At 34.7% G+C, this 23,248-nt stretch overlaps 3 protein-coding genes across 4 annotated transcripts; all 3 read right to left on the bottom strand.

Annotated features, from left to right (window-relative positions):
* Positions 1-954: 954 nt before the first annotated feature.
* On the bottom strand, positions 955-3,588 carry LOC141664288 (cytochrome P450 711A1). Its single transcript, XM_074470211.1, has 5 exons — positions 3,353-3,588; positions 2,539-2,691; positions 1,651-2,428; positions 1,470-1,565; positions 955-1,369 (listed from the first exon to the last, which is right to left on the bottom strand). Exons 1-5 carry the CDS (start codon positions 3,586-3,588, stop codon positions 1,031-1,033), a joined length of 1,602 nt encoding a protein of 533 aa, XP_074326312.1. The 3' UTR covers positions 955-1,030.
* Positions 3,589-5,838: 2,250 nt separating this feature from the next.
* On the bottom strand, positions 5,839-7,919 carry LOC141664289 (heat shock factor protein HSF30-like). Its single transcript, XM_074470213.1, has 3 exons — positions 7,572-7,919; positions 6,050-6,949; positions 5,839-5,975 (listed from the first exon to the last, which is right to left on the bottom strand). Exons 1-2 carry the CDS (start codon positions 7,839-7,841, stop codon positions 6,146-6,148), a joined length of 1,074 nt encoding a protein of 357 aa, XP_074326314.1. The 5' UTR covers positions 7,842-7,919; the 3' UTR covers positions 5,839-5,975; positions 6,050-6,145.
* Positions 7,920-9,001: 1,082 nt separating this feature from the next.
* On the bottom strand, positions 9,002-16,601 carry LOC141668457 (putative magnesium transporter NIPA9). Of its 2 annotated transcripts, XM_074475352.1 has the most exons (9): positions 16,403-16,600; positions 15,556-15,654; positions 14,044-14,173; positions 12,986-13,074; positions 11,742-11,798; positions 11,588-11,646; positions 10,640-10,760; positions 10,046-10,194; positions 9,002-9,484 (listed from the first exon to the last, which is right to left on the bottom strand). In XM_074475352.1, the coding sequence occupies exons 1-9, from the start codon at positions 16,511-16,513 to the stop codon at positions 9,355-9,357; spliced, it is 945 nt and encodes a 314-aa protein (XP_074331453.1). In that variant the 5' UTR covers positions 16,514-16,600; the 3' UTR covers positions 9,002-9,354. The 2 variants fall into 2 exon arrangements, with proteins under 2 accessions (XP_074331453.1, XP_074331454.1); XM_074475353.1 differs by lacking the exon at positions 9,002-9,484 and having other exon boundaries at positions 10,084-10,219; positions 16,403-16,601.
* Positions 16,602-23,248: the final 6,647 nt, after the last annotated feature.

Genomic DNA, 23,248 nt, shown 5'->3' with positions numbered 1-23,248 from the left:
TGTTGGTGGTGGATGAGGTATTGGATCCGAAAACAAAATGGATTCTAGCCAATTGGAAGGATCTGCTCATCTGTGACGGTGATCGCCCTGCCCTGATCTCGCAAGCAGGTTCTGCAGTACCTGCCAAGGGCAGTAGCACATGCCCCTGTTTATTATCAAATTCACACCACGCAACTCAAATCTAGGCACATTTGACCAGATTAAGACTTGATATCTTTTTTATTGAACGACGGTTGTTTTTCGTGAATAAATATGAATGATTGTTTAATCACGATCAGTACCACGCCATTTAAGCAGAACCGATAACTTAATTTCACATCTATCTATACTATATTATTATAAGCACAACACCCTCGGTTGCTCGGTACAGTTGGTACGACAAATAACAACCGTCAAATCTAAAGTTTGAAAGATGAGAACCGTTTGATGCAATAATAAAATATTATTATATTAATATTTAAACTGTTCTCATGGATTCAGGGTTCGAACCCCGTCAAGAACTTATTATATTTAAATTTTTATATTCTTATTTTAACAATTTCTACGGGGCTCGAGTCCCGTGAACAACATATTATGTTATATTATTTAATTTCAATCAAGTCCCAAATTATTATAAAACATATATTGTTATAACTTATCATGTTTTTCAATTTATATTATAAAATATATTATTAAAAATTATCGAATGTTAAAAGCAATTCGTTAGTTAAGATTAAGAAGAGGCCTTGAGTTCCAAACCTCCAACAAACAATATTTACATTCACTCTTTTTCTTAACCGAGCTAATAGGCAGTAAACTTAAAAGCAACAAAATGCATTTATCTCTCACCAAAACTGATAACTGTATGAATCCACACCTTAGTTAGTTAAATTGCTTGTTGTGTATCATTCCCCCCTATTTTGTTTGTGTTTTTCGATAGCATAATTAAATCTAAGACTGATCTGAATTCAGATATAATCTGATTTATTTCATAATCTCAACATACAACGAAATGGATGACAATTACATATATAGAACATCTTCCTTAAATTTAAGACTTTAATGTACGTTTGATGGCTCTAACCTTGACCCCATGCTTAAAATTCAGAACTATGCCATAGTCTAGTCCCAGAGGTTTTTCCATGTTGGGTGAATGACAAAATACATAATTTCGATACAGATGAATAATCGAGAGTTTGATTTCTTGTAAAGAAAATTTTCCACCAATGCATGCCCGAGGTCCGATTCCAAAGGGAATGTTTGCATATGGATGTCTTTGCTTCTCCTCTTCACAGTTCAGATCAAACCTTTCAGGCTTGAACTTTTCAGGATCTGGGAAATTTTTCGGGTCTTTTGCTAATACTCCAAGAGCCAACCACACCCATGTCCCCTGCACATTCACAAACAAATCATGATCATGGTCTACTATTTTCCTCTTCACTTCTTTTAACTTTATGCCTATATATTTGGTGAGGAATCCAGGATCTTACCTTTGGGATAGTGTAGCCACCAATATCTACTTGTGCTGATGTCTCTCTAGCAACTAAAGGAGACACTGTATAAAACCTCATGGCTTCTTTAATCACCTGCAAAATTTGTCAATAATAATTATTAGCAAGGAAAGATATCACAAGACGTGTGTAAATTTAAGAAAGATGACTAGAAACTTGCTTGATCAATATAAGGGAACTTGTTTTGAAGATCCTCAGCTGTTGGGATCTGTTCTCGTGAGCCAAAACCATCAATCTCTTCAAGCAACTTTTTCTCAACCGCTGGATGCCCAGCAACTAGGTAAATGATTGTGGATAGAGTAAACGACGTAGTTGCTGACCCAGCAAGAAGGTGTTCGTATGTTACAGCACTAACATAATCAGGAGTGAAGAACTTCTTAGACGCCGTCTCAGATTCCCTTGCTTTTAATATAAGTGACAAGAAATCTTTAGAATTATTATCCTTCTGTGCCATTTTCTTCATGACAATCTCATTAAGCCGGCTACTTAAATTCTGGTTTGTCCTGTCTACTTTCCAGTCCATAGTACCAGGTATTCTCTTAAGAATCTGCCGAAACGGTTCTTGAAGTATTGGGACAAGGAGACCTAGAATAATCGAAAAGGAACCTGATAAGTCCATCTTCAGAGTAGATGTGGAGTACATATGTTGCTTAATGAAGTCCTCAACTTCTTTATCGTTGTGGCTGCTTGTTGGATTCTTTACTGAAACACTGCTTTGAGGTTTAGACAAGCCAAAATCAACACCAAAAGCAGCCTGTCCAATTACATCAGTCGCCAACTTAAGTGAAAGGTCTGAAAATACTATGTCTTCTTCTTTAGAGGGAATAATTTGAGTGGCAGATATGATGTACTCTTGCATTACTGGAATTAGTTTAGCTAAGTGTGATGGCTGGTAAACAGAAAGTATTGTGTTTCTCATGGTTGACCATCTTGTATCCCTGCAGAATCAACAGTTTATAAGAACAAAGATCATTTAACCAAGAAAAATTGCTTGGCAACAGCCTTGCAAATAAATTCTCTACCTTATGAGCAAAAGTAAGAAACATACTTGGTGAAGAATAGACCTTTTTGATGAAGAGGAGAGGATGCAATGGGAGAGGGGATGCTTCTGTTGGAGAAGTATTTGAATTTCTTAATTCCAACTTCTCTACAAAGCTCTGCATCTGCTATAATTATTAGTGGCTGTCTTCCCATGTGAAACCTGATCAACACAACAACTGACTTAATATATTTTCCTTACAAATAACCTGGAAGAAATAAAACAGTCAGTTTCTCGGCAGATAAAATTTGTTACTAGAATTAAGTTTTTCAGATACATTCTCCCCGTTCCATTAATTCAAGATAAATGGTTACTTTGCGTTAAAAATTGCATGTCATTTCTACTAGTGTGGCATCACTTACCAGTTCTGCTAAGAAAGTGATTACATAATGGCAGTAAAAAGAGGTGTTCAAATGATACTAAGAGTCGAAGTATGCATTTCCCATTACTTACTGCTGCTTTAAGATCAGCACAGTGAAAGTGGGGTACCAAAATAAAATATTTCAAGACCTTTATACAACTAATTTTACTGGCTTTCAAGTACATACAGTTGGTTCCCTACAGATGTCAACTTTTAGCTGGTAAGCAGTAAGCTTTCGAACTGACATCATTACTAACAAATATGGTAATGACACCAAGCAGACTCTCTGCTGGTATACAATACTATGCCTATTGCAAACATGTGTGATATTGGTGTAGTCAAAAGATTAAAACATAAACACTCCGGCGTTATCAAGTGAGCCATAGAACTACAGTTGACTTGAAATACAGATAGATCTGATAAAAACAGAACCATGCTATTTCTATAAATATGTGCACTGACCTGAAAATGGGGCCATAGCGTTTGGCGAGAACCGAGAACAAATCAGGACCATACTTAGCAAGCAAAGGCAAGTGTCCTACGAAGGGAAAAGCAGGAGGTCCTGGAACTCTCCTAACACTCCAATAAGGTCCATAGCAGTAACACAAAACAGCAGCAAGCAAAGCTAACAAAGAGCATATAGCTGAAGCAACAGGCACCCTTGTTAAAGTTAGAGAAGCTTCACTTATGAAGTCCATTTTGCTGGGGGAAATTCACTGCTGCAAGAATCAAATGGTAGATGGAAGAAATATAAAGAAGGGTGTCAAGAAAGCATCTTGATGAAGAGATATCAGCAGTTTGGCACTTGTACTTATTGTACATGATAAACGATTTAGCAAAATGCATGGTGGGTCCTTTTAATAATATATATTTGTGATATTGCCTTTTATTTTAATCTTACTTTCCACGCTTCATTATGCTGGTCTGAAGTTGGAATCTTTGGCTTTGTTTATGTATCATTGGTACAAAGAAGACCAAGTACTATAGCCACTGTATCACCTTGAAAAGGTTGAGTTAGTTATTCCATTCGACTGGTTCATAAGTGAAATGACAAACCTGAGGTCTATGTAAATATTCTGGTAGCATCTAAAGAGTTTCATGTCCATGAGTTATGAAGCCTACCGTGATAGTAATTTGCGTTTTCAGTTGACCGCTATTTCATTCTAAGAAACTGTTTGCTACCACTACTAACGGGCATGCTCTCATGAGGTAGTCATCAGCTATACAGCCTATACCTGCTCTCTCGCGAGTGCAGGTCAATTCAAATTATGAACAAGAACTATCACATTTTCTTTATTCTTAGTCTTTGGACGTGATCTAGGAATTTCTTAAGCATATCTTTAGTTGCAAATTTGCTGATTGGTGCCAAGGTCACTATTTATTTCATTAGAAAAATTTAGTAGGTGTGTTTGATGTTGAAGCATGGAAATATGCTTACTTAGAAAACAACATGGATTCTTCTAATCCCAAGTTTGTCTTGGTATATGGTGATGAGATTGATGTTGTATATATTAATCTAAACGGATTAGAGTCTGTATCTGTGTGTATATTATAAGCATCATAAGATAGTGAAACGATCATAGAACAAATTTCAACTTTTGTTTGTCTCTTTTTTGAGGTATATTCTAATGACCTTAAATTTTAAGAATCAAAGGGTATTTCCTCAGCAACATTTTCCTTTGGGCAATTGAAAATACAATTTACAAATTGAGCTTGAATATCTCCCCCTGACCTACGACAAGATGGCCTGGCAAAATTTTTTAATGTCATTTGGACAAGAGCAAACTTACTCGATACATTCACAATGGATTTGACTCGAATCACCGGATCTGCTGACTTGTCTTTCTTGGCTTTTTCTAATCCAATAAACATGAACCCTGCAATTGACTTGTTCCATTATCATGTTATCTTTAAAGCAAAAGAACACAATTTCACCTGCATAGAGTTATCAGAGATTATATTAATGTTACTGACAGCTATTAGCTCCACTCGTAACAGTTGCCAGTAAGTCTTATTATGATCAATATTAGTGACTTACCTCTACTATCATAAAGGCGTGTCCAGAAACCAATCCTTCCTAAATGTGAAGTGGTGGAAAATGAGCTAGCAGCAATTCAAACGAGGTAATGTTAGGCCTGGTACTATGAAATGATTTTAATTTAGACGTGTATGCAATAGTGACCACTATATTGAATTAGAGATAACGTACCAAGAATCAACCTAAATTAGTGTAGAAACTTCTGCAAGCACATGAGTGCCATATCCTATGGCTCATCTCATATAGATATTTAGGACACAGTTGCTCTGTAACTGATGTAGGTTTTGAGTTGCCTGCAAACACAAGGTTACTAAAGACCAAGCAAGCAGAAAGTGGCAATCATCGATAATCTTTTAGAAGATTTAAAGCCATTTAAGCCTCGTACATGCAATTAATTACAATTGCCAAACCCTAATTCTTCTAAGTTGAAATATTTCTTGTAAACATAAATAACTAGCAGCTAACACAGCAATATTTTGCTCCCAAACTGAGTCAAATATCATCAGGACTCGCTAAAATTACCCAAAATAGTGTTCTTGCATTAAACACTAATAAAACTACAATACCAACTATGAGCTATGTAAACTCATAAGACTACGATACCACCACCTAAAAGGATGACTGTTCTTGGAGTACCTTAAACTCGGCAGAAAGATAAAAGTGTCCCCCTACCTCCCACCTATGCCGAGTTTATTATTCTTTGTTACTTCTTCCAGACAAAAACCTAGACAGTGGTTCTACATGTATAATTATTAATTTGTCATATATTAATCTTAAAACCTCTACTTTATGATAATTCGTTAGACTAATTACACTGCAGAAACTTAATGCTTGCAAAGACCATATAACTAGAGGGAGAAAAAAACAGAGAATATAAATAATAATTCAGGTTTGTATCCTGAAAATGCATAAATGAAAAAACAAATGAAAGGTTACTGTCAAAATTGAGGAGGAAAAAATTGTAAATGTAAATTATTGAAAGGACATAATATCGTCCTTCAAAGGATATAATAACACTCCGTCTCTTCCCTGCAACTCTCTTCACCCCTGTTGTATGAAAAACAAATTAGCTAAGCACTTAAAAAAACCAGAAGTACAAATTAAGTAACGACACAAAGTACCAAAGATTAATAGGGGATGAAGCTGAAAGAGACCACATCACGACATCACGTACATCACAAACACCTAATACCAAATTCTCGGTCATAACTGACTACTCACGGATTCGACCTGAGATATTCCAATTGATCAACAAGTTGCTTTAGATCCTCACTATCCCAGTCTGGTGACTCTGCAGCCAAATCTTCCACTTCTACACCCGGAAAATCACTAGCCATCTCTTCTTTCTCTGCATTCACGGGCCCGAGATTTTCATGAAGTAACTCCTCCCAACAAACCTCACTTAAAGCATCCAACTCTCCACCTCCCGATGAGAACATTTCATCCTTTATTCCACTGGTTGCCTCTTCGTTCAGTGAAGCTAAAAAAAATGACTCCATGTCTGTTTCAATATCAGCTGACTTTTCTCTTTGCTGGTACAAATGATCTAAACCCTGGGTTTGCGAACCTTCCACATTTCGGGTTGGGCTCATAGTTAGCCTCCGTTTCCTCCCCATATCAATCTGATTCTGATCAGTCATCTGTACAAACTTGTCCATATACTGCTGCATAAATTGAGGATTCCTAATTGCCTGAGCGAGGAAACTCATCATCTGTTGCTGCTTAGACTCCATACTCTGAATTTTATTCTCCATTGCAACAATAACATTCTTCGACTCCAGGTGTTGCTGTCTAAGTTTCTTAATTTCTGCAGATAACAAACTGCCATCACGCCCGAGCCTTTCAAGCTCCTCTTCCATTCCATAATGGCCTAATTCCACACAGACGCCAGCCACTTGCTGCTGAGTTCCCTGTGAGATGGCATTCCTCCTTCTTTTGATAGTCTTCAAGAGATGCTTCTGACCTCCTAGAAACCCCTCATTCGCAAACTCCCATCTATCTGGATCCACTTTTTTGAACCCCTGCATCATTTCAGACAATTTATGTATCAGAAAACTTGCAAACTGCATAACTAGGTAAAACAAATCCCTTTGAACACAAAAAAAAAAAAAAAATCGAGACAGAAAGATAGCATTTTCTACATTAGTCTTCAACAATTCAACATAGAAGCTATCAACAATCAAGAAATTTATTGTCAACAGAAAGTAGAAAAAAAAGATATTAAAAGAACCAAAAAAATCGTAAACACAACCAAGAAAAAAGAATCTACTTATTTTGATTGTAGTACTTAAAACTAGTAGCTCGTCTACACTACCAATTAGGATTGACAAATACGAGTACACGAGCATTCACCCTGCTAACAATAACCAAAAAGAACTTCATTAAAAAAAATTAGAAAACGAACACGACCCATGATCCGAAATTATTTACATAGAAACCCTTATAATCCCACACATTTTAGAAGCTCTACAAAACCCATGACTAAGAACCTTAATCACATGCAGCAAAATGAATATGAAAATAAATCTTACACAAAACCCCAAGTCACCCAACACAAAAGCAAGAACAACCCACATAATATAATCCTATAAAAAAGCACAAACATGAAACAGAACATAAAATTAGGAGAGGAAAGGCACTTACATAAGTATTGAGCTGACGAACAAAACTAGAGAAATTACTATGTTTAAAGCATTTAGAGAGCAGAGCAGAGAAGTTGTAAGGATCCCAGACAATGAAGCTATTCTTAGCAGGACTCCAAGAAACAACAGTATCAGTAGTTGGGTCTTGAACCATATCATATGTCTTTGTAAGAAATGGAGGTGGCCCCACTTCATGTAATCCCTCCATTGGCTGAGGCCCGGGGGATGACGAACTACTTACAACTACTTGTTTCATTTTCTGACTTTCCATTACTATTTATATAACAAGTGGTGATCAGTGATTAGGGTGATGAGATTAAGGTTGATTAGTTAGTGTTAGTGAGGAGAGTGGGAGAGTGTTAATATTGACAAGGTTTAGAAAGTTCTGGACAAGAATGGAAGGTTCTAAATTAGCAACAAAAAAAGAGTGAAGGAAGAATAGAATGTTCTAGTGATGAGTGGGGAGGGGTTGAAGTTTCTGACATTTGTCTTCTTATGTCAACTTGAAAACTTGACATTGTCATTTGTCCGACTGTTAAATGAGAGAAACATACAAATCAATCATATATACAATATACTGTCGTAAAATGGGAAAATCTGAACTAAATGGCGAGATCAACTTTTATTGCTTAAGTATTAAAATGAATATTTAAACGGTTTTAAAAGCGGATCATTAACCGAATTATAAATATATATATATTTTAAAAATAATAAATATTTTTTGATATAAAGAGGTAACGTCCACGTATTATAATAAATCAATTAAATAATCATTCACAAAATCATAATTAACTTAAAAAATATAAGTAACATTTAAAAATATCAAATTACACCTCTTTTAAAAATAATTTTTTACTTTTTTCTAATTATTTTTAATCCCCATTTAATTAAGTCAAAATCCGCTTAATTTCATTTAAACCCGCTTAAACTTTACTAAACGCTTATCTATCCGATTTTGCACTAGTTCAAGCACTTTTACCTCCGATTCCGCATAAACCCATGTTTAAGTGTCAGTTTAATGTGCTTTTTATAACATTGGTATATTCCCCAATTTTTATAATTTCTTTTGATAATGTGTCCGGACCAATTTACCACGTACCTCGACTAATCTCGGAGACTTATAACACAACATTCCATCATGATTCTACTTAAAATCCGTGCAACCAAGGCTAGAACCTTGAGACCGTAAACTCTTAAAGTCTCGCTCTCGACCCGTTGAGCCAAGTGGTGCGGGCTCTTGTATTTTTCCTAGACATCATTTCCCAAAATTATCTTTTTAGACATCATTTCTGAAAGTTCTCATAAATGAGGAGTACTCTAAAATTAACAAAATATATTGTGGCTGGACGGTGTTTATTATTCTCAATGAAAAATGGACAGTGTTAAAAAAGAAATGGACCCAATGTTAGCCATTTAGCTACAACTCCAAGAGCATATGAATCAAAATCCATTCTTTGCTCAAACTGCTTTACTCCAACTGGCAGAAAAAAGATAGGTATGAAAGGAAAAAAAACTTTCATTAGCTATTCAAAATATAGACCTCTACAATATAAAAAATACAGCCAACTACTTTCTCAAGGGTACCCAAACAAAACACAGATTTTAACAGCTTATCAGGCCACAAGTATGGCTCGGTACCCCAATTAATAATCAACAATCTTGTATTCCGCACCTTCCACCTCCAAGGTTAATTGACGAATGTACACACCAACTCCAATATTACCCTAGATCTTTACATGTAAGCTTGTTTTTCAAGTGTTTTTCCGCAATCTTTTTGCTTTAGTTCAGACCTTCTGTCGAAGACCAAAGTTTTTATCAACACCGGCTCGCTTTGTTCTCCGCCATGGCCTTGGAATATATCGTAGCAGACGTGCTGAACATACGAGTAGTATCACACCTATGATGATTAACAGCCTGAAATATGAAAATAAAATATAATAAGGTTTCGCCGATATAAAGTTGCAACTCCTACCATAAACTTTATACACAAGATGAGCACAGAATGTACACTTTCTATAGCATAGCATTTTTGTTCGTTTTATTTTACTAAGCTTCTCTATTCATCCCATGTAATGTATAGAAAACATCATCATATTTTTCCTACACACTACTTGGCAGAAGGGCTCAAGGGGATGAAAATCCAACAAGCATTTCGCAGCAAGTACAACCAATGGATTACACAATTCGAAAGTAATTGTAACTGTAAGGATAATTTAGCCCATCTTATTTTCTTAACCATAAGTTCGAGATCAGCCCTTCCAATTTAAACTCAATCCTGATTCTCTTTGAATGTGTATTCACCAACATTCTGGAATCCCCGTTACATCAGTCATCACTTTTTAAATCCACGCACCTTATATTAAATTCCAAATGTATTTGACTGTGGCTGAGAACTCGTGTTTAGCATGGTAAGTTTAGGGGGTGCTATTTCTAGCAAGAGCACCAAGGGAAAGGCATTAAAGTGGAATTATTTACCATCCAAACAAAAGCCATAATCGGGCCATCGGAGCCGAAGGCAACCTTTCCCCAAGAGCAAGCATGCCAGCAAGTACACCGGTGACGATAGAAGCCACAGCAGCACAAGTGGACACCACAATTGCCCTCCCATGCTTCAAGCCACGAGTCTGTTTAAGCCAATAAACAGAGAATCTGAGTACGTATAAGGTAAAAGTTAAAACTCATGAAATATGGAGACGTGATAAAACAAGGGAGAATATATGAAAGAGAGTCAAGGGGAATAAAACCAAAAGACAGAGTCCATGATTTGTAGTCCTTTTAATTGACACTATGTTTTTCCAGAAAGTCCGAAATTATGACTTTATATCCTGCTCTCTTTTTGTAATAATGAACTCTGTTTCTAGGAAGAAGTTTCACTTGACAGAGCAATTTATTCCAAAAAGAGCCCCTTTATATTCACAAAAAGAGGCCCTTTATATTTCCAAAAAAAGCAAACCTTATAGCTGCATTATTGTGCCATTTACTCAACTAACAATTATTTTATCCTTGACATTTGCAAAATGCTTCTATGGAACCTTTTTCCTTAAAGAGGGAACAAAGACATCTGCAAACCTGATAGACAAATCCTGTTCCGCTACAGCATATGCTTATTGCAACACAAACAGGAACAAGCAATTTGGAGAAACCCTGCTCCAAGAATAGAAATCCCATTTTTGATATGACAGATGCCATCCTGAAATTTATACATGTATTCTAAGACAATGTACAAACATAAGAAATATATTAAAAAAAACAACAATCCATATTATTGTAAAATGGAGGGCTTGACTTGAGAACCGAGAACTGGAGAACACGGTTCTTGTAATGCAAAAATGGTCAACTTGTCCCGAGAAATGAAGATCGAAAAAATTCAAAAAAAAGTCATCTTACAAAAACTGGGCACAATGCAGATGGACAATTCTATTATTTATTTTTATTTTTATTTTTTTTTTAAAAAGAGAAGCTACGGGATGGAGTACAACTTTTGGTTTTCTCTCCACACCTGGGACTGAATCAGAAGTCCACAAAAATAGTACTCCTACAATATTTCAGTTTTAAATCTAATTTGATTTGTTTGCACAGTTACTGAGCTATGCTAAACAAGCCCAGTCCTTTTCTTAATTGAGCAAAAAAAAGGGTCAAATTTTAAAACAGTATAATTATAACCTTATGTTAGTATAAGCTAAGAGTTATATCCTGGAGATTTTGCCTATTCTATCCTATCCAAATTAATGGCCTAAGGGTGCTAATACAACTATAAACCCTTAAACACTAGTCTATAGCACCATGTATTTTTAAAACACTCTCCATTCCAACTCTGATGGCCCTTTGTCTTCACAAAAAAAAAACAGAAGTTATCCATTTTCAAATAAGGATGTGATGTTCTGAAGAACCAGTATCATGTTACGATGCTATTTCACTTGGTAAGCTCAATCAATAAATTCTATGACCCTAAGACATGATGAAGTAAAAATTGAACTTAAAAGAAATAGATGATTGTAATCTCAAACCGAGACATACCCAAACAAAATTCCTGATTCCAAGCCATAGATAATCTCTTCGACTACTTCAGATTGCATCTAACGGAATTCAGAAAATTACATTTAGATAAATATAAGACTGACAATATAATACGACTAAATAAAATTCTTTCAGAAAACCTAGACAGAATTACCAGCTCCTGCTCTTTACGCTGCCGTCGGTAGATACGAAGCCATCCATTAAGGAGAACCTACAACAACAGAATTACATGGATCTGTAGAACTGAATAAGATGGAAACATGATTGCATCTTACATAAGCCATAAGGAAATCCTTTTACTGAAGTAAACTAAACCAAAGCATGGGGAAAAACATATAAAAAAGGTGCAAAACTATTGAGTAACGGATTCATATCAGGCATCTTAGATACAAGTAATCAACAAAGCCATAATGAGCTCCTGCCAGGCGTAAACTAAACTAATGGATGAGCAAAACATTTTTAAAAATGGCGCTGAACTCTTGAGTAACGGGGTCATCTCCGCGTCTCAGATACAAGTAATTGACATACAAGGAGCTCCTACAACTACAAGCATATGTGATACAGAAGATTAATCGTGAATGATGAAACTCTTGTGTTAGGTCTCATATAACTTATTGACACGCACCATTACCAACGCAAAAGACAAAGGTGCTTCATGTTCAAAACTGCAGATATCCTGGTGCATCCTCACATTAATAATACTACACAACCTCACACTAACAATAATTTGCTTCATCGGTACAGCTTAAGAAGTCAAGATAACCTAGCCCATTATTAAGAGCAACTCCAATAGGTTAGCTATATGAGATCCTAAGCTAAAATTTAGGGAATGTTGTGCAAATTAGAGCTCCGACAATGTCCTAGTGGTTGCTTAAAAGTTAAGATTCTCCTCTCATGCCTCATTTATAAGTAATCAAAAGTCATTCCTTATCTTGTTTTCAATAATAAAATACTAATTTCTCTCTCCATCACTACTTAAAATACATAACTAGAGTTTTAAATATAATAACATAATAGTACTAGCCACTGGATACAAATATAGGGAAGGTTGTTGGAGTTGACATACAATAAAATGTCCTAAATCATTAGGATCAATTATTTTAATAATATTGTTAAGAAATATGCTCAGAATCTAGTGGAGTTGCTCTAAGGTAAAGTATAAGGGGTAGACTAATATCTAATGGTGATGACAACAGAAAACATGTTGGTTAAAAAAAATGATATGGTTAGACAAGAAGATTGACAACCAGCAATCTCCAGAATTACTTTCGTACATTCTTATATAGACTATATGGTAAATATATCTATTCCCTTTAAAATATTGTTAGAATAATGATAAATGCAACTAAACAAGTAAACATTATAAATATTAGATGGTGCAAAGGTTAGGATACCTACAAACATGAATGCAACAACAAATGCAAGCCATGGCAATTGAAAAACTGAAATGGAAGAAGATTCTTGGTCCTCCCCTCCAGCACCAACTCCTGCACATCAAGGAGCACAGATTACATAGGCATAATAATACTTGGCTGATAACTTAAAACAAAGAACAATTTTAAAGAATTATGAGGTAAAATTTCAGCAAGTGGTGGAAAGTGATGGCAGAATTTTGGAAATGAGGTCCAGTATCACCTTAAAGAGGTATTAAGAAAATGGAAATTTTGTTGAGCAGCTGATAGCTGTATTTTTTAAACTCATCCCAGTGTTTCTTCGCACGCGATGTTTAATTTAGTCCCTTAAATTTGCTTATATAGTAAATACTAAATTATTACCCAGTTCCCCAAAACTAGCTTTAAAATGTTGAATTTTTCCCCCATGCATGTCTACACTGTCTCTGCTTATTAAACGATATTTATGCCAAAATCTAGCTTAACCACTCTGTTTCTACATTGCCTAGCGAACAAAACATGAGTACAGGTGAAAAGATAAAATGAAGAGGAAAATACATTCACTTCAGAGTTGGTTTTACACCTTTCCTTTCAGTTTATTAAGGAAGAGATCAAGAGACTATTTTGGAGTAATAGAGATAGATAAGGGATTTGTATACAAAGGAAACTGTCCTTAGTTGCTCATAGATACGAGTAGTTGACCTTTTGCAGAAAGACGCTCGAATAACTACAACTCTACAAGTATAAAGGGTTGGCGATTAAAACCTCTCGGGCAGCATCCCTAATGTCACATGGCCCCCATACACCGTAAATATAATTTCTACTATCACCATAAATTTCAAGGCAGATATGAGTGAATTTACTTTACATTGCGCTGATTCACTAGATCTATTGTTTATCTAAGAGAAACTTTTGACGTAAATATGTGAAGATTCAAACCTTCGTTCATCTAAGTATTAAACATAAAATGTAAAGATACCAGAATTAACTTTTGCATTTAGAAAATAACAACTCTAAACAACAATTTTTTTTTGGATAACTACAACTTTAAATAACTTACATTACCTATGGTGCCAATGCCAGCTAACGTGATCCCAACCCAGTCAACAGCATTCATCATCTCCTTCAGATAATAATGGGAAAAGATAGAAAGTATAGCGAGTCCACAACCAGAAACTGGTTGAATGACTGAAACCTGGAGTAGATCAATAATATTCTCATGTTACAGGGAGATCTATTAACCTATTTCACAGTATTCTTATATCGCAACTTGTTGAACACGTGTTAAATCATGCCAAAAATGGTCAGTTTCTATAACTAATGCTAATAGAAATTCAAGACTTATGAATTATCTTCAGAAAATTAAGATTGTAAATATTACTATCTCTTAAAATAAACTAAGAAAAGAGAACCAAGGTTCAAATGACTCATGTCAGTTTAGATATGTAATGTACCATGAACGATTCTGTTTCCAGTCAAGAAATAAAATAGACACCTATAAAAAGAAAGCACAATTTACTGTTTCTAGATGTTAACTACTCAATGATACAAAACCAATATCGCGCTGCGAATATAAATGACAATTACAGTCAAAATTAACTAATCCCGAGTTTACTCTTTCTACCAACAAATGTGACAGTTACAGTCAAATTTAACTACTCTCAGTCTATTCTTTCCACCAACAAATGCCCTGGGAAAATCAAGGGAGGGGGGAAGGGGAAGGGGGATAAGATGATCTAATAAATTGACTTGACTGATTCTCATGTCTCAATTTAGATTTGCACAATGAATGACACAATTTTATTCCCGGTCAGGAAATATAATACATACTTCAAAAGATCCAGAGTAAAATGAAGGCACAGTCTAAACATACCAAAACTATCAAGCAATGTCCTAAGATTTATCCACACACCCACATACATATATACATAACAGTTGCAGCAAAATTTAACTACTCATAAGTCTAGACTTTTAATCAAAAATTCATAGAAGAAAGAAAGGGATGGGAGGAAGGTTACAATAATCAATATATTCAATTCAGAAGAAGGAAGAAAGAAAGAAAGGGATGGGAGGAAGGTTACAATAATCAATATATACAATTAAGAAGAAGGAAGAAAAAAAGGGGTGGGGGGAGGGTTACAATAATCAATTTATTCAATTAAGAAAAATAAGAAAATATATCCAAGATGATATGGTAGGGTGTTGTAAATTATGATGAGATGTAAATCACTAAGATACATAAACAAACAACAATAAATTACTTGAATTTCTTTGTGACGTGTATAATTTAACTTATATCCAAGTTTCATGTCCTATTTCCTTTTCAACAAAACCAGCGTACCCGCACCATTCTAGTGTTGCATTTGTGAGTGTATCTTTCACTTGTTCCACATTTTCATATCCTGTTTCAAGCCTTCTCATTCATTTCACATTTTCTTATGTGTAGATAACATATATTAAACAATTATCAGGTATATGTTATTAAAATATTTGCTTTCATATTTCCTTCATGCATATATTCTGGGATTACTAAATTTCATGGAGTTGGTTTGTATATTGGGATGAAGGAACACTTACAGGAGCTAGAGATAATGCTCGTAACATCAGCAAGGCTCCAAATATATCCATCAAGAAACCAATAATCCATGGTTTGTTAAAAACATATGCTCTTATGACCTGCAAACAGATTATCAGTCAATGTGTTTACGTAGGTTCCATAAGGAAAACTTGAAAAAAAACACATTTAATTCTAACATGAAGAAGCGCAGTTGACTGGTAATTATTTACGACTATAACTACAGACTACCGTACGAGTACGAGATCATACATAGACAATAAATTACAAAACTTCTCTATTAATCGATACTATGAGGAAACAAGCCATTACAATCAAGGATCTTTACTACATATTTTTTTTACTGGTTTTGTGTGAAACAATAGTTGATTAAATGACTGATCAGTTTAGAGACAAACCGATAAACTGAATCCCTGTACTCAATGTGGAAAGGTTTGTAACCGAAAAATAGAATCATCAGATTGGATATAAACAAGTACATTGCAGCATAATCTTTGAAAGCAAACGTGCAATGAAGTTAAAGAGGGGCCTAATGTGTGAAATCTACTACTGTTAACACTACGACACGATCATAAAAATGTAAACCACTTCAACAAGTGTTGATATTACGCCCTTCAATTTTCTAAACAAAATAAAACCAGACATTTTCCATATACATACATACAGATATAAAATTTGTTCTTGAACAAAGATAAGGCTACAAGATCGCCAAAGAAAACAATTACACGAAATGGGTCAAAGAAATTGACAAAAAAGAATAAAGTAAATGACAAATTACAGAAAAAGAAAGTAAATAAAAGAAATGCAAGCATATAAGATAAAAAAGAAAGGGGGTGTGGGTTGTATTGCCTTAAGCTTGAAGGAGAGAGGAGGGAGAATGATAGTGCCTTTTTTCTGGAGAACTTTTCCGATGTTATTTCCAGCGGTGGCTGCCAGCGTTAGTAAGATCGCTTCCCACATCTCTCTCTCTCTGCTTCTTCTGTTTTTCTTTTCAGCTCTATATTTTTGTGAAAACAAACCGTGATCTTTTCCAATTAGGAGGGTGCGCTTAGGCCCATAATTTCCTTTTTTTTGTTGATATTACGTATATATTAATTTCGGGGTTCTGTACGGCTGACCCGATTTAAGTAGCTTTTCTACTTATAAGTTATCATCTATTATTACTTATTGACTGTATTTGTCGATTCAATTTAGAAGGTCCAATTTGTAACTTTTAAGCTGATAAGTTGAATGTTAGCAACGACGTACTTTTTCTCAACTTATTTTGATTTTTCACTTTTTATTATCTTAATTTTTTAATAAATATTTTAAAATGTGATTTTAATGTAAAATTCACGAGTTAATATAATTGTATTTAAAACAATTTTATTTTAGTTCATTTAGGTAAAAAAAATTGACTCGTAAGTGAAATTATCAAAACACTTATATAACTTATAGGTATTTGTCTACTTATCACTTATAAGATACTTATTCATTTTAAGTCATAAATTACTTATTTTAAGATTTCACAAACAATCACATAAATTTCATGGTTCATTTCATGAGTCCGTTTATTTACAGAACATGAGCATGTTCTATGTATAATATATTTTGGAAAATATTTATTCTGGAAGAATATGAAAATTTATTTTCGGAGAATATGAAAATATTTGTAAAAACTCTTCCATAAAAAAAATGCAACATTCAAAGTAATTGTACTTTAATAGAAAATATTATTGTAATTTTCTCCCTTTATACCCTTTACTCTTTATAACAAACTGCAAACTTTTACCCGTACTACGCACGCTTGTTATCCGACAATTAATTAAACGTAAATTTTTATATAAATGAAAGCAATCGGTAGATCATAGTTTGAGATGATGAACTCTTAATTATATTAACGAACAAATACAAATACATTAATATGCACAAAAAAACATAATCAGTCATTTTCAAAGAAAACTACGGGAATCTATTGCTTGATTAAAGTCTCAAACCAATACCAAGATTATATTCTCCAAGATGATTTCAGCGTTAAGCAATTGAAAATTATAAGAAGTGAACTTAGTAACAATCTGAATGCTTTGTTAATTAATATAACACGTATATTATCTCAACTATGATGCATAACATGTATAGTTAGTGGCAAAAAATGTTCATCTGCATGAGTCATAATTTTCTGTCCGCGCTATGCACGCTTATTATCTGATAGTTTAGAAACCTAAAAAAATAATCGCCCTTTTAATTATTTTATTGGACAATAAAAATATATAAATGCACCATATTCCTTCTTATAAATGAAAAGAATCATGATATTGTATTCTGAAATGATCATGCTCTTAATTATCTTAACGAACAATTAAAAACATATAGATGCACAAAAAAAATATGATCATTGCAAAGAAAACTACGGGAACTATTGCTTGGTAAAACACTTGAATATAAACGAAAGGATGTTCTTCTCCAAAAAGTTTTGAGCATTAAGCAAATTGTGTACTAAGATTTTTAATGGTTACATGTGTTCTTAAGGATCATAAGAAGAGACATTCCTAACAATCGAAAAACTTTATTCAATAGTATAACATGTATAATACCTCATTAAAATTTGCTTAACAAGTTTAGGTACTCGCAAAAATGTTGCATCTAGATGAGCCATAACAATTTGATATACTCTCTTTACTATGCAGAGTTTGATGATCAGTGATCATTTTGTAAATATTCGACAATGTCTAAGTTGTCCAATGATGTAGAAGAGCATGTGTGTGTTCTAGTAAAGGACCACTAACTGGCTAATATATTTTAATTCAGTAGACTAATGAGAAGGTGCAACATGAAGAATTAACAATCATAGAGCAATGCTTAACAGAATGACACTTGAAGCCTCGGAATTTAACTTAACTATGTCTCAAAATTTGGCCTTAATCTGGTGCCTCAAACTTCGACTGACAGACTGCAAGCGCTAAATTCAAGACGATTTGTTTGATGACATTTTATTGTGAACATAAGGCCTAAGGAAATAAAAATTAGACTAAAAATGGTAGTTATAAAGCCTATCGTGTAAGAGATAAGAAGAGAATTGAACTTTTACATGTTTACAATTTAACACACTGTATATTGTAAACGAATATGTTGTTTCAATCTTTTTTTTTGGACACTTGAATTATTGATTTTACTATGACACTGGGATTTTCAAGTACAAAACAGTTTGCAGGTGATTACAGATGATGAATTTTTTGAGAAATGCAAGAACTTATTGAAAATATTTGTATATTTCGTTGTTAAATATAATGGCGATGACAATGTACCAGATTCATGAGAAGTTCAAATTTAAGGAAGAATGAGACAACATTGCATTATTGACATGCTTCATTCTAGTAGGATAATTATGTCACATTATGCCACAATGATGCTACTAAGACATATTAAGGTATTATTAACATTGAAATATTGGGCAATGCTGATGAATAAAAAATGGTGTTAGGAATATGTGTATTAGTTTGATGATAAGTTAAACAAAACACTTAAGTAAAAATCTAGTGTTTGTAGCCTCAACGGATAAGACCACTCTGGCTATCCGTTGATGGAGTAGCTTTACTTAGAAATAAGTTTAGTATTGTAGCACATTTCAGTTTCTGTATTTAAGCTATAATTCTTAGATGTTGTGGGAAATTATAAGTCATGTTGACTACTAGTGGATATGCAAATAGGAGGGCTAACTGTAAATATTTCATGCCTTGTAATTTTGTATAAATGAAGTAGTATCAACTGATAGATTAAAGGCCTTCAACGGATGAGAAACAAAACTTCAATGGATGTCTCTAAAGCTTCAATGGATAACATCCATCAACGGATGAGTGCATCAACGGATAAAGCTTCAACTGCTAATGCATCAACGGATAAAGTTTCAACTGATAAAGCATCAACGAATAAAGCCATCAACGGATGAAAGCTTCAACGGATGCTAAGTTCAATAGCAGTTGACAGTGACAATTCATAAGCTGACAGAGGCACATGGGTTGACAGAGACAATTGGAATGTGGTAGCCTCTTGGAGGAATCAAGAAAATGCAGCATTTCCATTCTGGTGCAAATAAGGAAGTATTCAAAGATTTACAGTTTATCCTAGATTGCATTGGATAGAGAAATGAAGAAGAAATATGTGAAGAACCTTTTTAATTGTATTTGTACTTTTGTCTTCACTTGTAATCTTGGTGATATAAAAACCAAGTTGCAGCTAGTAATTAGATGGTGAATTTTCCAGAGCTGTTTAGAAAAATATAGAGAGAAAATCATCTAGTTTGTACTAGGACGCAGCTGTGATCAATTCTTTTGAATCACAGATTTTCTGAAATACACATCTCTGGTGGAACAACAAATCCACCGAAAAAGTTTTTAAAGCGTTTGTGTTCTTTACATTTGTATCTTGAATACATATCTGTCTGCACCTGCTCAAAGCAATTCACACACAACTGTTCATCAAAACACTTAGCCTTTGAAACTGCTCAAAACTTGAAAAAGTTTTGAGATTTACATTCAACCCCCCTTCTGTAAATCTCATTGTTAGTTCCTTGGAAATAACAATTGGTATCAAAGCAAGCTCTTAACTTACAAAGAGTTTAAAGATCTATTCTACTAACATCATGAGTAAGAAGGATATTAGTGTAAAGATTCCAATCCTGGAAAGAGATAATTACCATCACTGGAAAGTGAAGATGCATCAACATCTTCTCTCTCAAGATAAAAGCTACATCAACTGCATTGAAAATGGTCCTCACATCCCTCACAAGGTAGCCACAACTGCAACTGCCACAGTTGCTGTCGGATAGTCTATTCCCAAGCCAAAAGCAGAATGGACTGATGAAGATATTAAAGAGGTTCACAAGGACAAGAAAGCCATGAACATTCTGTTTAATGGCCTAGATCAAGATATGTTTGATAATGTCATTAACAACCAAACTGCTAAGGAAATTTGGGATACTGTGCAACTTATCTGTGAAGGTACTAAACAAGTTAGAGAAAACAAAATGCAGCTTATCATCCAACAGTATGAATACTTTCATTTTGAAGAAGGAGAATCACTGAATGACACCTTCAATAGATTTCAGAAACTGTTGAATGGATTGGAGCTGTATGGCAGAGTGTACCAAGTCAAGGATTCCAACTTAAAATTTCTGAGGTCTCTACCAAAGGAATGGAAACCTATGACTGTTTCACTAAGGAATTCTCAAGATTATAAGGACTTCACACTTGAGAGATTATATGGAATTTTGAAGACCTATGAACTTGAGATGGAGCAAGATGAGCTGTTGGAAAAGGAAAAGAGAAAAGGTGGATCAGTTGCACTTGTAGCTGACAATGAGAAGACTGAAGCCAGGAATGAAGAAAAGACAATGCCAAGTCTCAAAATTGGCACAAGCAAATCAGAATCAAGCAAGGGAAATGAGCAAGTAGCTGAGGTTGAAGATAGTTCCAGTCAAGATGACTCTGATGATGTTGACGAACATCTGGCTTTTCTGTCCAGAAGGTTTGCAAAGATGAAATTCAAGAAAAATGCTAGATTCACTAAGCCAAACAAGAACATGGTGGACAAATCTAAGTTCAAATGTTATAACTGTGGCATAAGTGGGCACTTTGCAAATGAGTGCAGAAAGCCAACTTCTGAAAAGAAGAAATTTGAGCAAGTGGATTATAAAAAGAAATATTTCGATCTGCTCAAACAAAAGGAAAGAGCTTTTCTGACTCAGGATGACTGGGCAACTGATGGAGCAAATGAAGATGATGATATGGAATATGTCAACCTAGCACTGATGGCTAATTCTGATGAAAATGAAACTAGTTCATCAAGCAACCAGGTAATTACTACTGACCTCTCTCAGCTTTCTAAAATTGAATGCAATGAAGCTATAAATGATATGTCCAATGAATTTTATCATTTGCGTGTTTCTCTTAAATCACTAGCTAAAGAAAACACAAGAATTAAAGAGAATAATTTGTTTTTAAGTGATAGAAATGTTGTGTTAGAGGGTAAGGTAATTGAGCTTGAAAAGATTAAAATCAAATGCTTATCTGTTGAGAGTGAACTAGAAGAATCTGTTAAGAAAATAGAAATTCTTTCTAAACAATTAGAACGTGACCAAGATGTAATCAAGGCCTGGAAAACATATAGGGATGTTAGTGCTCAGATTGTCAAGGTTCAGGGAATTGAATCACTCTGTGAGAATGCCTGAAAGAAAAACAAAAAGGAAGTAGAATTAATTGATGGATTGTCAACGGATGTGGAATCAACGGATGATGAAAGTTATCCGTTGAAGGAAGAAAAGGAGCATCCGTTGAAGGCTCATCAATTAAAACAGGCAAGTGATTCTAAAGAGAATAATTTGAAAAATCTCAATAAGAAGTTTGGTTCAACTTCCAAGAACTTTGTCAAAGAAGAAGCTAGCACATCCAAAGATGCCAGTAAGGTGAATATATGACACATGACTTTAGATCAGTTAAAAAATAGGCTTAAGTTGGTTGAGAATAAAAAGGAAACTAAAAGGAAATCTAATAGAAATGGGAAGGTAGGGATTAACAAACACAACAATTACACACCTGATAAGTATGCTCCTAGAAAAAGTTGTGTGCATTGTAAAAGTGTTAATCATCTATCTGCTAACTGCAAGTCTGTTAAGAATGCTCCCATGCCTTTAACTCCTTCCATGCCTAACATGTCTATGTCACCTCTGCATGCTATGCCTGTTATGTCTCAACAGAATCCTCATGCACATTTTACAAACATGCCATATGTTAATAACCCTTATTTTGCTGCATTCAGTATGCCTCAAATGCCATACAACATGCCTATGTGGAATAATATGTTTGCACAATCTATGCCTTATCAAATTCAACCAAATGTGCTAAATGATTCTGTGATTAACCCTACACTTCAACCAACTAAATTCCAGACCAAGGTTGACCCAAAGTTACCTAAGTCAACAGATGCAGGAAGTATGAAGTCTAGGAAAAAGACTAACAAGGCTGGACCCAAGGTAACTTGGGTATCAAAATCAGCTTGATTTGGTTTTGTTGTGTGCAGGGAAAAAGAATGAATCTATGGTACTTGGACAGTGGTTGTTCAAGGCATATGACAGGAGATTCCACCTTGCTCACAGAATTCAAGGAGAGAGTTGGCCCTAGCATAACCTTTGGAGATGACAACAAAGGGTTCACTATGGGATATGGCTTGATTTCAAAAGAAAATGTCATTATTGATGAAGTTGCATTAGTTGATGGTCTCAAACATAATCTATTGAGCATCAGTCAACTATGTGACAGAGGGAATATTGTTTCCTTCAATTCTGAAGCCTGTGTTGTCACAAGTAAGAAGGACAACAAAGGGGTTCTAACTGGAGTTAGAAAAGGGAATGTGTACTTGGCTGACTTCAACTCTACAGATGCAGAATCAATTACTTGTCTTTTCAGCAAAGCAAGTCCAGATGAAAGTTGGCTATGGCACAGGAAGCTGTCCCATTTGAATTTCAAGACAATGAATGATCTAGTCAAAAAGGACTTAGTTAGAGGAATGCCTCTAGTGGAATTCTCAAGGGATGGACTGTGTGATGCTTGTCAGAAAGGAAAGCAAAAGAGAACATCATTCAGTAAGAAGCTTGAATCAGCAATTGATGAACCATTACAACTGCTACACATGGATCTTTTTGGACCAGTCAATGTATTATCA

The sequence above is a fragment of the Apium graveolens genome, chromosome 6 (assembly GCF_009905375.1).
Source record: "Apium graveolens cultivar Ventura chromosome 6, ASM990537v1, whole genome shotgun sequence".
Classification (NCBI taxonomy): domain Eukaryota; kingdom Viridiplantae; phylum Streptophyta; class Magnoliopsida; order Apiales; family Apiaceae; genus Apium; species Apium graveolens.
This window is presented reverse-complemented; position numbering and strand designations above follow the sequence as displayed.